Below are 14,427 nucleotides of genomic sequence, written 5' to 3' on the forward strand. Positions count from 1 at the left end.
GCATCCAAAGGCCTGGTAATAAGAACTATGAAAGATATCACTCATTTGGACATAAATCTATTACATAGCTTGCTCACATGAAGTTTTCTAAAAGATAAAAACACGAAATACTTCATATCCCAAAACATACCCTCAAGATCACAGCTAAGCCGTATAATACTTTACATCCATAGCATGTTCAAAGACCAATGACAGTGTTACAGCCAACAGGACAAGAGCCCCTTGACCTAAAATCTGTATCTATTACAACTTGCTGCCTCCATCAAATTAATGAAATGACTGGCTTCAGTTTAACAAAATTGGTATGATGAAGTATTTTCAAGTAGAAGCCTTTTACCGTATCTCTGTAGAAGACCAAAAGTCTTTTTTTCTTTATGGTGTGCTAAAGAAATACAGAATTGAAGCATTCTTGAATGACCTCTACTGTATAATGGTAATGTCGGATACCATCATTTCTAGAAAGAAAAAAGCCTCATTGAGAGAACTGGTGTGGCTTGAGATAGACCAAAGATGTACAGCCAATAAGCCTCCCAAAATCATTAAAGCTACCTTATCACAGCTTGCTCACTCTTTTTTTTTCCTTTCTTTTTTTTCCTCACTAAAGCCCTAGATGAGATTAATGAACCTTTTGGTTTTATAATAGAAATCACTCAAAAAGGCAATATCCGTGTTTATGACAGAGTCTGATTGCAGTCCTAGACCTTAAAGACTTATACTTCACTATGGCTGTGACAAAAGAGTTTACTCAAGTCATTCAGTGAGAAGCAAGGCTAGTTTTGTGGTGTTTTTATTCTTTTTTTCTTGTGTACTGCTTTTAGAGATTTAAGATTTTCATGGGAATGTGTTTTGCAGTTCCTCTGGAGATTAAGAATGTTTGGATGATATGTCATGAGAGGGAGGAAAGAAAGAAAACCTCAAGCAACTGAAGAGATCATAATGAAAAAACAAACTCGGTCTGGGGTGATGGGAACATTTACTGGGACTTCACTGTAGGGTAGAAATATGCTGCATTCCTGGAAGACCAGTAAGATCATCAGGATTTGTTATGAAACACTAGATGTAAACTGATTAACAAAGCTTGTAAGGTCAACAATGGTTTTAGTTTTTTCCTACTATGAATCTCACGGTACAGAACATTTAAGAATGATATATTGACTTCTTTTTATATTAAGTAGAAAAAGCATATGAGATAATCAACAACAAATGACCTTTACTCTGATCCAATCTAAACTTCCTAATAGTGTAGTTATGGAAAAGTTCAAGTCACATACAGTAATACAATGAGATCAAAACAGTTGTAGTCCAAGTTGTCATATGGACATAGGAGACAGTGCGTGAGAAACCATACAGAACTGTTTGCAGTTTAAAAATCAGCTGCTCAGCAGCATACACCCCCATATATTCCCTGACTGCTTCAAAACCATTTTGGCTGAGTCAAGAGTGACTGATAGTATTCAGCATAACTACATGGAATTTAGATGTATCCAGTACAATGGGAAAAGCTTTTAGGGAGTGTTTGAATGCTGACATCCTTTGCTCTGCAGCAAAAGCCAAAAGCTTATTGAAGAACACGGCCACACAAAATAAATGAACACGAGTGCTTATTTCTCTAAGCCAAGTGAAAATATCTAATTATAGTAATCATATGTATTTGTAGACACAGAAAAAAACATGAGCAAGTGTATTCCTTTCATATATTAAAGCATGAAACAGTGAACTGCACAATAGAATTCTTCTCAAGCAAGCACATAGTCATAAAAAAATATGCCTGGAAAGGGGACCACAAGAGATACTCCGTCCTTCTGCTTACCAGGACAAGATCAACCATCAACATGCTTCTGAGGTGCTTATTTAGCCTGTTCTCAAAGATTTTTAGTGATAGAGTTCTTCTCTAACCTCCCTATCAAATTTCTGTTCCAGTGTTTCCCCTCCCAGAGTTTTTTTCCCTAATGCCTAATCTAACCTTGCTGTGCATTCATCCTATTAATTCTTGTTCTTTCCTAAGGGAACATGAAGATCCCGTCTTCTTTACAGCAGCCTCTAATGTATTTGTAGACTATTATTATGTCTTTCCTCAATCTTTTGTAGACAATTGTTTCAACCTTTTCTCATAAGTCTTGTTTTGCAGATGTCTGATAATTTTAATTGCTTTTCTCTGGACTCCTTATCCACATCTTTCTAAAAGTAAAATGCTGAAAATATTCCAGCTGAAGTTTTACCAGTGTCACGTGAAACAAAAGGATTACTTCACATTTCATGCTTTCCAGTTCAATATTCTATCATCAACTCATATTCAACTTCTCTGTAGTATAACTTTCAGATCCCTTTCTGAAAAACTACCTATCACTGCTAATCCCAACTTTCATCACAGTCAAAAACTCCTACAATAGGTCTCTACTAAAAAACGAACAAACATATTCTCTATCCCATCATACTGGTTACTAAACAAAAATATTGAAAGAAGTCAGTCCCATCACAAACCTTATGGTATGCCATTTGGTATACCCTTCCATCTTGATACTGAAACACAGGTAGGTACTTTCCACAAACGGTTGTTAAAGCAGTTCTGCACTGTAATGGTTTTAGCTAGGCAGTGCCGCCTTAACTTATGATAATGTTATTTGTGACAGTTACAGGAGCTCTACTAAGTCTACATTAACTTACATCAAGTTATATGATATCTGTTCTTTCTTCTCTGTTTCACAAAATGTTCCTCTCCTGGAAAAAATAACCACTCAAGAAAGGTGAATGCTCCAGGAGAACTCTACAGTGCTTATTTTCCTTCTGACCACTGTTATAGGAGATGACAGTCTCTTCAGCAAGCATAGAATCTAAATGATGTAAATATATTTTAAGTGACCTCATAATAGAGCAGTAGTTCTGAACTTTGTACAAAATATAAATACTTCACTTGCTGGACTTGACGGCAGTTTTCTCATTGACTTCAGTGACAGTTGTTACCACTTGCATTTTCACTGGCTTGTATTGCAAATCTATGTCCATATTTGTTTCGAAAACTTTTCTGTTTTCTATTTCTTTTAGTGAAGCAATCTTGTTAACAGTTCCACAGGTACGTGTCTGCTCCTGAAGAGTGTCAACAGCCTCTTGCTGAGACTTTATTCCTCAAATCACCCAGACCTGACATATATCCATCCACATCTAAATAAAAAGACAGTCTAAATTTCAATTGCCAAATAGTAATTACAATGCTATAAAAAGGAATAGAAGAGAGAAGTGAATTAGCAAATTTGAAACAGCTTTCCAAAAAACAGAATTTATTTATCCTGAGGGATTTACTCTTCAATTGTATTTTTAATAGCTTTTATTTCCAGTAACAGACAGATGGAGAGTCGCTGTCCCAAACAGGGAACTCGTGACTAAGCTTCAAGGCAAAAAGGACATATATAGGAACTGGAAGTAAGGACTGGCTACAAAGGAGAAATATACAAACTCTGCCTGGGTATGCAGAAATGGTGTTAGGAAAGCCAAAGCTCAACTAGAGTTAAAACTGGTGGTAGACATGAAGCACAACAAGAAATTCTACTGATACATCATTAGTAAAAGGATGAACAAAGAAAATGTGGACCTGCTGCCGACTGGTGATTTAGTGACATGGGAGCACAGACAAGGCTGAGGTACTCATTGCCTTCTTTGCCTCAGTCTTCACTGATGAGGCCCCCCAGGCGGTGGGCAGCGAGCTAAGCATGAGCCAGTGGTGGGCCAAATATGAGCCCTGGAAGTGATGAAGGTTAACAGCATCCTGGGCTGAATTCATGGCAGAGCAGTTAGTAGATGCCCCTTACTTAGCACTTGTTAGTCCATACCGTGCCAAAACAAGAAAGGTGTCACTAAACTGGAGTAAGTTCAGCAGAAGGCCACCAAGATGTTTGGGGGCTAGAGCACTTGCCTATGAGAAGAGGCTGAGGAACGTGGGCTTGTTTACCCAGGAGATGAGAAGGTTTTCAGGAGACCAAACAGGAGTCTTCTAGTATCTATAGGAGGTTATGAAACGGATGGATCCAGGCAAGAATAAGAGAGAAAATTGAAACAGCTGAGGTTCTGACTGGCCATAAGGAAAAACCCCTTCACTATGAGGATAATTAAATATTGAAACAGGTTGCCTGGAGAGGTTATCCTGGGAGGTTTTTAAGATTCAACTGGACATAGCCCTGGGTAAACTGGTCTGAATTTAGTGTTGACCTTATCCCCTTAATAGTTACACAGAAAGATTCCTGAATGCCCTGACCCTCCTTGGCTCAGGTAAACTACACGGCCTGGACATTCAAAACATGCATCTAATATTTTTGACCTACATTCTTCAACCAAATGACCAGCAGTCAAGTCTATACCAGATAACATGGTTTTAACTCTATTTTCTGCCATTTCTGCTGCTATTTGAGATATTTACTGCATAAAAAGTTTTCTAACTACAAATTTGAAATCTCATTTCTGATTACAGTTTTACCCACAGTATTTTTATATTAACATCTATCTTTAGGAGCAGAACCATCAAACTAGAACGAATCTCCTGAATTCCTTAGGTAACTGAGGACAGTTCTTAAACCATTATGGTCTTATTTATTCATTAAGTTAGTTCTTCTTATGTGTATATCAACTTTGCTATTATCATTATTTTTCACTATCAGAGCCTTAATATTAGCTTTCCAGTAAAATCACTGTGTTGGACATACCCACTATTTTGATCCATAGTAAAAGAAATATTTCACACATTGGACTGGCCTACCCTGAAAGATTTATCTGCTTCTGTCAGTAATTGAATTGGTTACACTGAGATTTGATCATGCTTAACGGATATGGTAGAAAACAAGCTATAATGCTCGCCTAAGCTAAGAACTCTGATTCATCATTCTGTTAACATCTAGTTTCCCCATGTAAACTGAGCCATAGTAACTATTTATTTGTGCCCCTTTGCCTGTGCAAAGTGCAAGGGAATGTGACTTAACTAAAATCTCTTTCATTGTGGGCCAATTGAAGTTAGTGAGTTTGTAAATCATTGAGATTTGATCACACCTGGTCCTACAGGATTACTAAGTTAAATGACAGTATAGCTAACACAAATGTTGACAGCTGAGGTTAGACGTGGTTACAGTTCTTAGTGTAGACCTAGTATTTGCAGCGTGTATTGCCACAGGGACTCATCTGGAACCTTACCTTGTAACAAGAAAATTGGCAAGACTCGTGATGGGAAAGCAGAAACTAGTTCGAGGCATCTCTTGATGGTTTTCACTCTGGCTGCATTGCCCCAGTCTCTGCTGCAATGACTAGTTACTTTGCAGTCTGACCACAGAATTTATTCACTTATGTCACAGAATTTCAACCATTTTGTACAGTCAGCTGATCGTATATTTTGGAAGAATCCAAAAAAGATCCTCCCTGAAAGCAGATGTACTCTGCTTTAAGAACATACGTGTCTTCAATAGTTTCAAACATTGTCCTGTTGCAACCATGTGCATCTTATATTAACTGGTTAAAAAGCACTACTATGTCCAGCTCAGGCACCTTCTGAGCTGCGTTAGGATCCTCTATTCAGATAGACACATATAAAGCAGCCTGCACTCAAAGTCACCAGCAATCAGACTGCATAACTATGTTAAGGTGAATTTAAATCCTTTATATACTTCATGTTCAATACCTATATTTGAAAGTGCTCAGTACAGCATTCCTGATGCCTTATACCATTTTCTAAGACTATCAAATTTTCCAGGTTTGTTAGGAGTTTATTACTAGCCCTATCGATAAAACACTTGAGAGTTAATTCACAAGGAGATTGGAGCAATTTCTCTTGTTAATAGAGATTGTTGGACAACTGCTTTTTGTGTTCTGACTGACCCTCAGTAGTGAAAAAAATATTTTAAAACTCAGACCTAAAAGTTGTCTTAAAATAAATAGAACAAGTGGGGTTATATCCCATACCTATCGAATATTCAGCTAACAGGTCTTCTCAGTATGAGATGGCTATTTGGAAAACACAGTAATAGATGGTTGCAGGAGATTTGTATATCACCAGGCAAAATAGTGAAATAAACCAGTGATGAAGAAACTGAATGGCACAGAAATTCCTTAGGGCAGGGGATGAAATCCTACATGAGTTAAATATATCAGTATGCTTTCCAGTTAAGGATGAAGGACAAAGGCATAGTGTGCAGAACAAGGAGAAAAAGATACCAAGACCAAGCAACAGAGATTAATTTAAAAGTGCTTGATGTGTACTTGACTGTGTGTAAGAACAGCTCCCCCTGAATATAAATGTACACTTGACTGTGTGTGAGAACAGCTCCCCCTGACCATAAAAAGGTATGTATAGAAAGCTTTTGGAGAAAGAGATGATACAATAAAATGTTTCTGATGGGAGCAGGAAAGAGAAAATATATGTCTCTGTAAACAGTTATACTTTGAAAAGGATAACAAATAAAATCATGCAATCAAAATGGACAGTGAACATGATGTCTTTTCCTCCTTTTATTTCTGTTTTATTGTTAAACTTTCTGTCTCTAGAGTCACTTTCTACAAAAAATGACAAGGTGACTAATAGAAAGAGAAGGAGGGAAGGGGAGAGGGCAGGAAGAAATCTCTGAAGCAGGAAGTTGATAGGGAGTCACTTAAATAACTCATGTGCAGTAAATCTCCCAAAGCGGAGGGAATTCCATTGGTGGCTCTGAAGGCATCAAACAATTTCTCTAGCCCAGATGATTGTTAACAAGAATACATGATAACTCCTTCAAGAAAGTGGCTGTTCCTGAAGATAGGAAAGCAGTTTATGCCATGCTTGAACTGAATGAAAAGACAAGAAGGATACTGAGAGTTGTGGCAGACGAGAACAGGGTTCCAGGGAACTCAATTCAGCAGAATAACAATGCACTTGGATGAAAAAAACTGGATAGGGTCAAATTCATACAGAGACTGTATAGGAAAAACAGTGCCTCCCTTAACTGTCTGGGCACTTTGAAAAGGATAACCAAAAAAATTAAGGATACAAAGTGGACAGTGAACATAATTTACTCTGATTTCAAAAAGCTTTAGTTGAATGCCCTCCATAAGAGGCTATTACTGAAAATAAATAACCAATGGTAAAGGGCAAACTACTATCCAGGCTTGATAATTAGAGAAAGCATCAAACCAGCAACAAAAACCACCTACTCTTCAAGGCAGACGAAGATAACAGAAGTGCATCTGAAACTCATGACTGCAACTTGTGCTGCTCATATGTTCTCAGACTCGACTTGTGCATTTGATGTTTAATTCGGGGCAATTAGAGACACTTGACTTTCAGACGTGAAGGACTTCTTGCCTCATAAATTCAAGCCCCTTTAGGCCTTGTCACCTTGGAGGTGACGTTGCTTCATCTTTAGGTCTTTATGCATATTTCACCTTTCAGTCTTTATGCAAAGACTTATGTGTATGACTATCTTTAAACATCTGTATAATCTTCACCACTTTTTCCTGTTTTTAGGAAAAAGATGGAACACATGTAGATACAATGTAGTCAAACAATGCAGATACAACTTATTTCTCCCCGTCTGTATGCCAACTTTTCTGTTTTAGAAAGAAATACCTGAAAAGCATTTTTTTCAAATAAATGCTTCCAGTGAGACAGTAACACTCATTTTAGGCTATTAACACTGAAAATGAAATGTGTTATTTTTAAAATAAAAAGAGGCACTTTTACATTTCTACATGCCTAGACTTTCTTAAGTGCTTTTCAGTATAGGAAAACACTGACATAGGAAGAAAGTGTGGGAAACATAATTTTCCCATATTTTTGAAACTTCCTTCAAAAAAATGGAATTCCCCAATGGAATAGTTAGGCTGCCTCTAGTAATTAACTTTGTAGAAGAAAACCAGCTTAGCAGATTTAAGTTCTGGGAAAACCACACCAAGACGCGGGATTAGTTTGGCAAAGAGACAAGAGGGTCTCTGTGATTCAGATCAGGGAAAAGAAATGCCAGTGAGTGTTGTAAATAATCAGGATGACTGGGTATTTAAAAAAAAGAATGGACACCTAAGTTATCAAAAGGTCACCATGAGCCAGACACCTTCTTCCATACCGTTTGATGACTGACCTAGTCCCGTATGATTACCTGGATAATATTACATTTATTTAAGTCGGAGTGGGTCTAAGATGATTGCCGCAGAATACTCAGTAGATAAAGAATAGGACAGTTATATGAAATTAAACAAGAAATGTTTCTTCGTACAGTTTGAAGTGTACCTGCAGAATTCACTGCTTTAGGGGAATGTAGGGTCAAATGTGGTGGCTGGATTAGAGAAGGAAAGAAGGAGTATTTTATTACCACTAACAAAATGTGTCATCTAGTATGATTTAAAAAAAAATAAAATAATGAAAGATAATGAATTCTCATGGTTCAGTAGGAAAGTTCCCTGTGGGACTTTGGGAATAATTCTTCTGCCAAGGTCTCTTATTATGCTATTGGTTAGATACATCATATGCCTCCCTCCAACACTTCTTCTGAAACATTCATTCCTAGACCCAAGTAAAGACAGGTTATTGGTCCTATTTAACATATTTGCTGCACTGTGAAGGTACATGGAACTGGAAAAGACAGAAAGTTCTTGATTCCTCTTCCGTCTGAAATCAGTAAGAGCTGAGCTACTGATTCGTGCCTTGGACTCAAAACTGAGCAGATTTATTGGACATCATTTAAAGATGAGGGCAGGAATTAGAAAAGTTAACTAATCCCTTGTTGGGGTATTATACAACCATGAACGCAAAAGTGAGCATGACTGCATGAATCATATCAGCTTCAAAGGGTTCTCTGAAGACTCATATTGGATTTGATAGAAAGAACTGCAGCCCATGCATGACAGCATGCAATTCTCAAAGCTGCCATGTATGCGTTTCCCTTTACTTACATCAGAAGAAATGCTCCATATGCAGAATACTGCAGAGGACCTATCCTCATGAAGCTTTATGAGGAATAAGAGTTTGGCAATGGCAAAAAGCGCTTCCTGAGAACAGAAAATGGACAGCTGTGGCAAGTAGCTTCCTAAATTCTGAAAGGAATGACCGTTTTAAACAGTTCAGACAGGAACTCTTTTTCTATAAGCCTTCATTCATTTGCATAGATTTCATTTTACAAAAAAAAAAAGTTTGTGTGATGTGTGTAAAGACCAGTTACATATATAGGGATTTGTATCAGATACTTTTCGTTCTTTAAAGCCACCTATAGAACTTCACAAGTATATGTATAGCATCTACTGTACAAAACCCCAAGGGTCAGCACTAATAATTCTAAAGATTTGAAAGCATTGTGCTGCTGTTTTATCAATATTATTTTAGGGGTATTATATTGTTGGGGGTGCAAAGAACTCAAATAAAAATCTAATAAGAACTCAAATAAAAATCTAATATAATGAGCTGTTAAAGAAACCAGAGGCTAAACCTATTTCAGGACTTGCCTTGTGGGAACGAGTAGATATAAATAGCACTGAGGGTTCCAAATTTTGAGAGAGCCTGAAATTTATGCAATATAGAAATGTGATATTGCTGTGTTCCTGTGTTACAAATAATATGCTACATTTCATGAAGGTGCATACAGCTTATGAGAACTATATTCATTAATATTGTATCTGCTCAGTTGTATGTAGGTATGTGGAAGACAAACATTATCCCACGATGTTCACAACCTGCTGTTAAGTGTGAGTCCTAGTTTTACTAAGGAACCACAAGGGCACTCCATGAATGAAGGTCCTAAAATTTATTATTTTATTCTATAGTTTAAAAGCAATATACTGCATGGAGAAACAGGAAAAAATGGTTGCTGTTTATTGAAGTGACTATATTTTAAGTCATTTTCATAGACTTAAGAACAAGCTGTAGTATGACTGAGTTGTAAAACAGTAAAATTAATATCTATTTTTATTATTGCTATTACATGATTTCTGTTTAAATTTGGTTGTTGTGTCCCCCCCTATATCTGTTTTGTCCTGTTGTTCACTCAAACTAGATAATTCTTCGCTCATGTAAAATTACTGCTAAAGGAAATTCCTATTAGGCTCCAAAGGAGGTTTGCTGCAGTGAGGGATGCAGCACTTGACTCGGAGTGTGCATGAGTCTCTTTTTTTATTACTCTGTTCTGCTCTTTTCTTTCCACAGCAAATAAGTAGGATTAAGGGAGCATATCTTGAATGATTGACGATAATTCTGAGCACTGCAACTAAATCTTTTGACTGCCTGGCTTAGAAGTACTTATTATCCCCATCAGCTTCCCTCATATCAATACTCCCATGCTGTTATTTCTGTCTAACACACTGAGATAGTCTAAAATAGTCAAAGGCCAGCTTAAAAAAAAAAAAAAAAAAAAGAGGGAACAATTAGCTCAAACTTAATTCTGGGCCTAGTTCTGGGAATTATTAGGAAACAGAGGAAAGACACCCCCCCCACACACACACAGACTGCTCATCAGTATCAGGGATCATTTATCCATTCTCTACTCTGCTATAACAAGTTCTTTGTGTTTTGCACTTACTGGTATTATCCTATCTATTCTTATTCCAACCCAATTCATTCCTCTAGAGTATGTTCACATTAGGAACTAGAATACATGATCACACTATTTTATTTATCTTTATCATGGGATAGTTGCATCACAGATAGATACAAACATGGAAAAATCACAGTCTTGTTTAGGTAAAATCAGATATTTGCAAAACAGCCCGAGATCAGTATAGTTAGATGTAAAACTTCAAAAGGTAATGAAAAAGTTTGCAATTTTACCTACAGAGGCATAATGTCATTATTCGCCATGTCTATTTGGAAAATGTGGTTTCTTCTCTGAATATGGGAAGAAAGTGGTCAATTAGATACATCTATGGTTTTGGATCCATTACAGGAACACTCCTCTGTTAGAAAAAACCAATGGACATCAGAATTCTTTTGGCATAGGCCAGTCTACTACTCTGGTCACTACTGAACTCCATCATTCAAATCTCTGACCAAACAAGGATTTAGATTTTTTTTTTTTAGACTGAAAAGGGATCTCCAGCAACTCCTTTTAATTCCTTTTCCAGTCATTTCTATATTTTTTAGAGTTTTTGTGAACAACACAAAGAGGTTGTTTTGGAAAATTCAGAAAGGAAAAAAAGCATGATCTCATTTGTATTTTTTCCATGGGAGTTGATAAGGCTTTGAAATTTCAGAACATTGCTTTAAAGTTTACTATGTGCGTTACTATAGATACTAACCTTCTTATGCTTCCAAATGTCTGTGCGTGACCTAAAAATCTTCCAAAATCTATGTGGAACATGTGTCCAGCATTTGTCAGCATTATGTTGTCACTGTGTCGATCACAGACTCCCAGAATGAAGGTAACAACACACCAGCCAGCGCAGGAATAAAAGAAATTCCTTATTGCCTAGTTAGTAAAACAAAAGCACTTACTGGAAATATACAGACGTATTTGTTTGTGACGCTAACAAGAAAACCAAAAATGGTAGTTCTACAAATGCTATGCATGTTGCTAAAATTTTAACAGACAGGTGTTTGTAGGAATGGTACTCAAACAAGTAATATGCAAATTTCAAAGTTACAATACAAGAACAATTTTATGCATGAGGTTTTCACCTTGTGTTTTACAGATACTTGGAATTCTATGGAAAACTTCTAAGGTGAAACAAACCTAAGAAAAGCAAGCTTTTGTGGTGGAGATGTGTATTTTCATGGTTAGTCTGCTTCATGTAAGTAGACTGGCTCATTCAGATCTATCTTTACAATATTACATTGTGGCATTGTTCTTTGACAAAAATGTGCCCATGGCAGATGTAGGAAAATGTACAAGCTAATGATCTGCTCACCAGACACTTATAGGTGGTTCCAAGTTTTCTGCTAACTTCAGTGGAAAGTATTTAAGAACTGTGACTTCTCCTAGTACAAGAATCTACCCAACCTCTTTCACAACTCACATATTCAGTGTCCTCTTTCAGGGGAGAGTTATTGCTGATTCAAATGATGATCACTCTTCTACCCCAAAGCATAAGGAATAGCTTCTGTCTTTTTTTAATCTTACCTACTACAGTTTAAGACTTGAAAATGCAGTCCTTATTCGGAAGTCTTAATCTCCCATTAATCTAAATCACAACATAATTAATTTATATAGAAACCCAAACAATCCTAATCTGTGATCTTTATGTTTTTGGACAAAACCTACATTAGCCAAGGTAAATCATTATTTAGGCATTCAGGATTTCCCTGTAGATGCATGGTGCCACCTGCAATGGCTGATACAGATAACAGCACTGTGGAAGGCTTAGGCCACAGCACACGAGTTGGCTGAATTTTATGTCTAACTGTACTACTTACTCTGACGACCTTGGATAAAACACCTAAGCTTTCTGTGATTTTGTTCGCCCATCTGTAAAATTAGGATATTAAAGCTTATTCTGCATTAGTTTTTTGAGCACCTTAGATACAGTATTTTATGAGTAAAAAATTATTAAGGAGTAAAAAAAGAGAAAGGTTCATTCACCAGCGAGTGCAAAGTGAATGCATAGTTGTAATTTTATGCACACCCTATGCAATTAGATGTGACTGCATATTATATGTTTAAAAAATTGAAAGAAAATGGGTGGAAATTGGGTTTAGGATATTCCATATTAATGGTACTTTTCACAAACTGCAGCAGCAAGAAATCAGGTTTTCAATCAATAACTAATAGCATCTCACTTTTCAATTGAAATGTTGGCTGCACTTCTACCATAACACTGTAAACATACAAACTTGTAAAAAAAAAATTCTATACAGATTGTTCCTATTTAATCGAATCAAGAAGATATACTAGGAATTCCAGTGTTCTTACTGAAAACTTGGATGAACAAATGCGTATAGAATAATTACAAAATTACTACGGTTTATCAAACATACTTATGCTATACATCTACTAATAAACTGTTATAAAAGCACTGCATTTTCAGAGTGGTAAACACTAAAAGCTGCCCTTTAAATTTAAAATTTTGGCTGCTAATCTACTGTGGGCACAGAGTAGGGTTCTAAAAATTGTCCCGGCAACACAAATATTAAAAGGTTTTTCATGGGCCTTAGAAAATGCTCAACCAACAAAGAATTAATAGAAAGAGTTCCTTGGGAAACCTCTGCTTCTATAAATAAAATTTCCAATTTTTTGGCTCATGCATAATGTCTAGTTTCATAAAATCAGATGCACTACATGGGATCCCACAAGGTGATATGAAAAGCATGATCTTATGTATCATATGACTAGGCAGTTTTGATAAAACAGCTTTCTAAAACTCTGGGTATTGACACGGTCATTTCCCAATACAGGAAATCCACTGAGACTTTGCATGGTTTATATAAAATAAAGTATTTAGAGAGCTGACCTAAAAAATAAATGGTTTTGAGTTCAATACTTAATTTCTACTTCAGCTTCTCTTCACTTTACTACTAAATTTCAAAACATCTCTATGACACATTTTTATAGAAAATGTATTATAATGCACCTGATCCAGAGCAATATCTCCTTAGAAAGAGAGTGGCATTTAAATAAATTCCCTGGCTTCTATGCATGTGACTTGTTTGTCTTGTGTCTGAGTCATTTGTTTTTGCTGCTTACTGCCATTTGGTTTCTTTTTTCCCATGGTAAAACATGAAACCTGTAATAAGCTTCATTACGGTGTTACCTCTTGGTAGCTTGATTCCAGAGGATGGTGATGACGGAACCATTTTTTAATTGTGTTTTCTTTCAATGGTCCTATCAGTCCAGACTCCCTGTGGATCTTAGCTAGTGTGGTAGCATCTGGCACCATCTGTACCAATCCTAATCAGATAGAAAAGAGTTTGCATGAAAAACCTTCAACTTTAAAAAGGTATGAAAACCATCAGGGCATATTGCCTGTTGTTGGATCATTCCATGCAGAAAAAATACATGCTTAAAAGCTTATAAAATCATGAATGCAATGGAAAATATAGATCAGGATTGTTTTTCTCTTTCTCTCTGGAAACAAAAACCAAAGGACACTTAGTAAAAAGTGGCAGTTCTGTGAAGGAGAAATAAAAACACCAATAACAATATTGTGGGCATAACTCCCTCAAGGTACCAATAAGGCCAACAATTTAACGAGATTCAAAGTGGGTAGAATATGTACAAACCCAACAAAAATCTATAAAAAATGGGATCAGATATTTATTATGAAATATAAAGTTATTTCATATGTGTTTATTGTCTAGAATGCTACACAAATTTTTCTGCAGTATGTGATGCTGATCACAGCTGAGAGAAAGGATACTAGATAGTGCAGAAATTAGTCTGATCCAATATGACATAAACTGGGACTTTGAAGTGCAGAGAGAAGCCAAGCATTTTGCAATGCTTCACTTGAATCCTCTGTCTCTACTGCATGTACTTAATTCATTTTTTGGAACCAAGACCTGGCTTG

General features: G+C 36.5%; 1 protein-coding gene across 1 annotated transcript in view; it reads right to left on the bottom strand.

The window, feature by feature from the left end:
• Positions 1-14,427, bottom strand: part of PIK3C2G (phosphatidylinositol-4-phosphate 3-kinase catalytic subunit type 2 gamma) — a 205,113-nt gene that overhangs the window by 59,506 nt on the left and 131,180 nt on the right. The window contains exons 22-23 of the mRNA XM_050913293.1: positions 13,672-13,808; positions 11,224-11,393 (exon numbers count right to left, since the gene is read on the bottom strand). Coding sequence (XP_050769250.1) covers positions 11,224-11,393; positions 13,672-13,808 — 307 coding nt within the window. The remainder of the gene's footprint in view (positions 1-11,223; positions 11,394-13,671; positions 13,809-14,427) is intronic.

The sequence above is a fragment of the Gymnogyps californianus genome, chromosome 1 (genome assembly GCF_018139145.2).
Source record: "Gymnogyps californianus isolate 813 chromosome 1, ASM1813914v2, whole genome shotgun sequence".
NCBI lineage: Eukaryota > Metazoa > Chordata > Aves > Accipitriformes > Cathartidae > Gymnogyps > Gymnogyps californianus.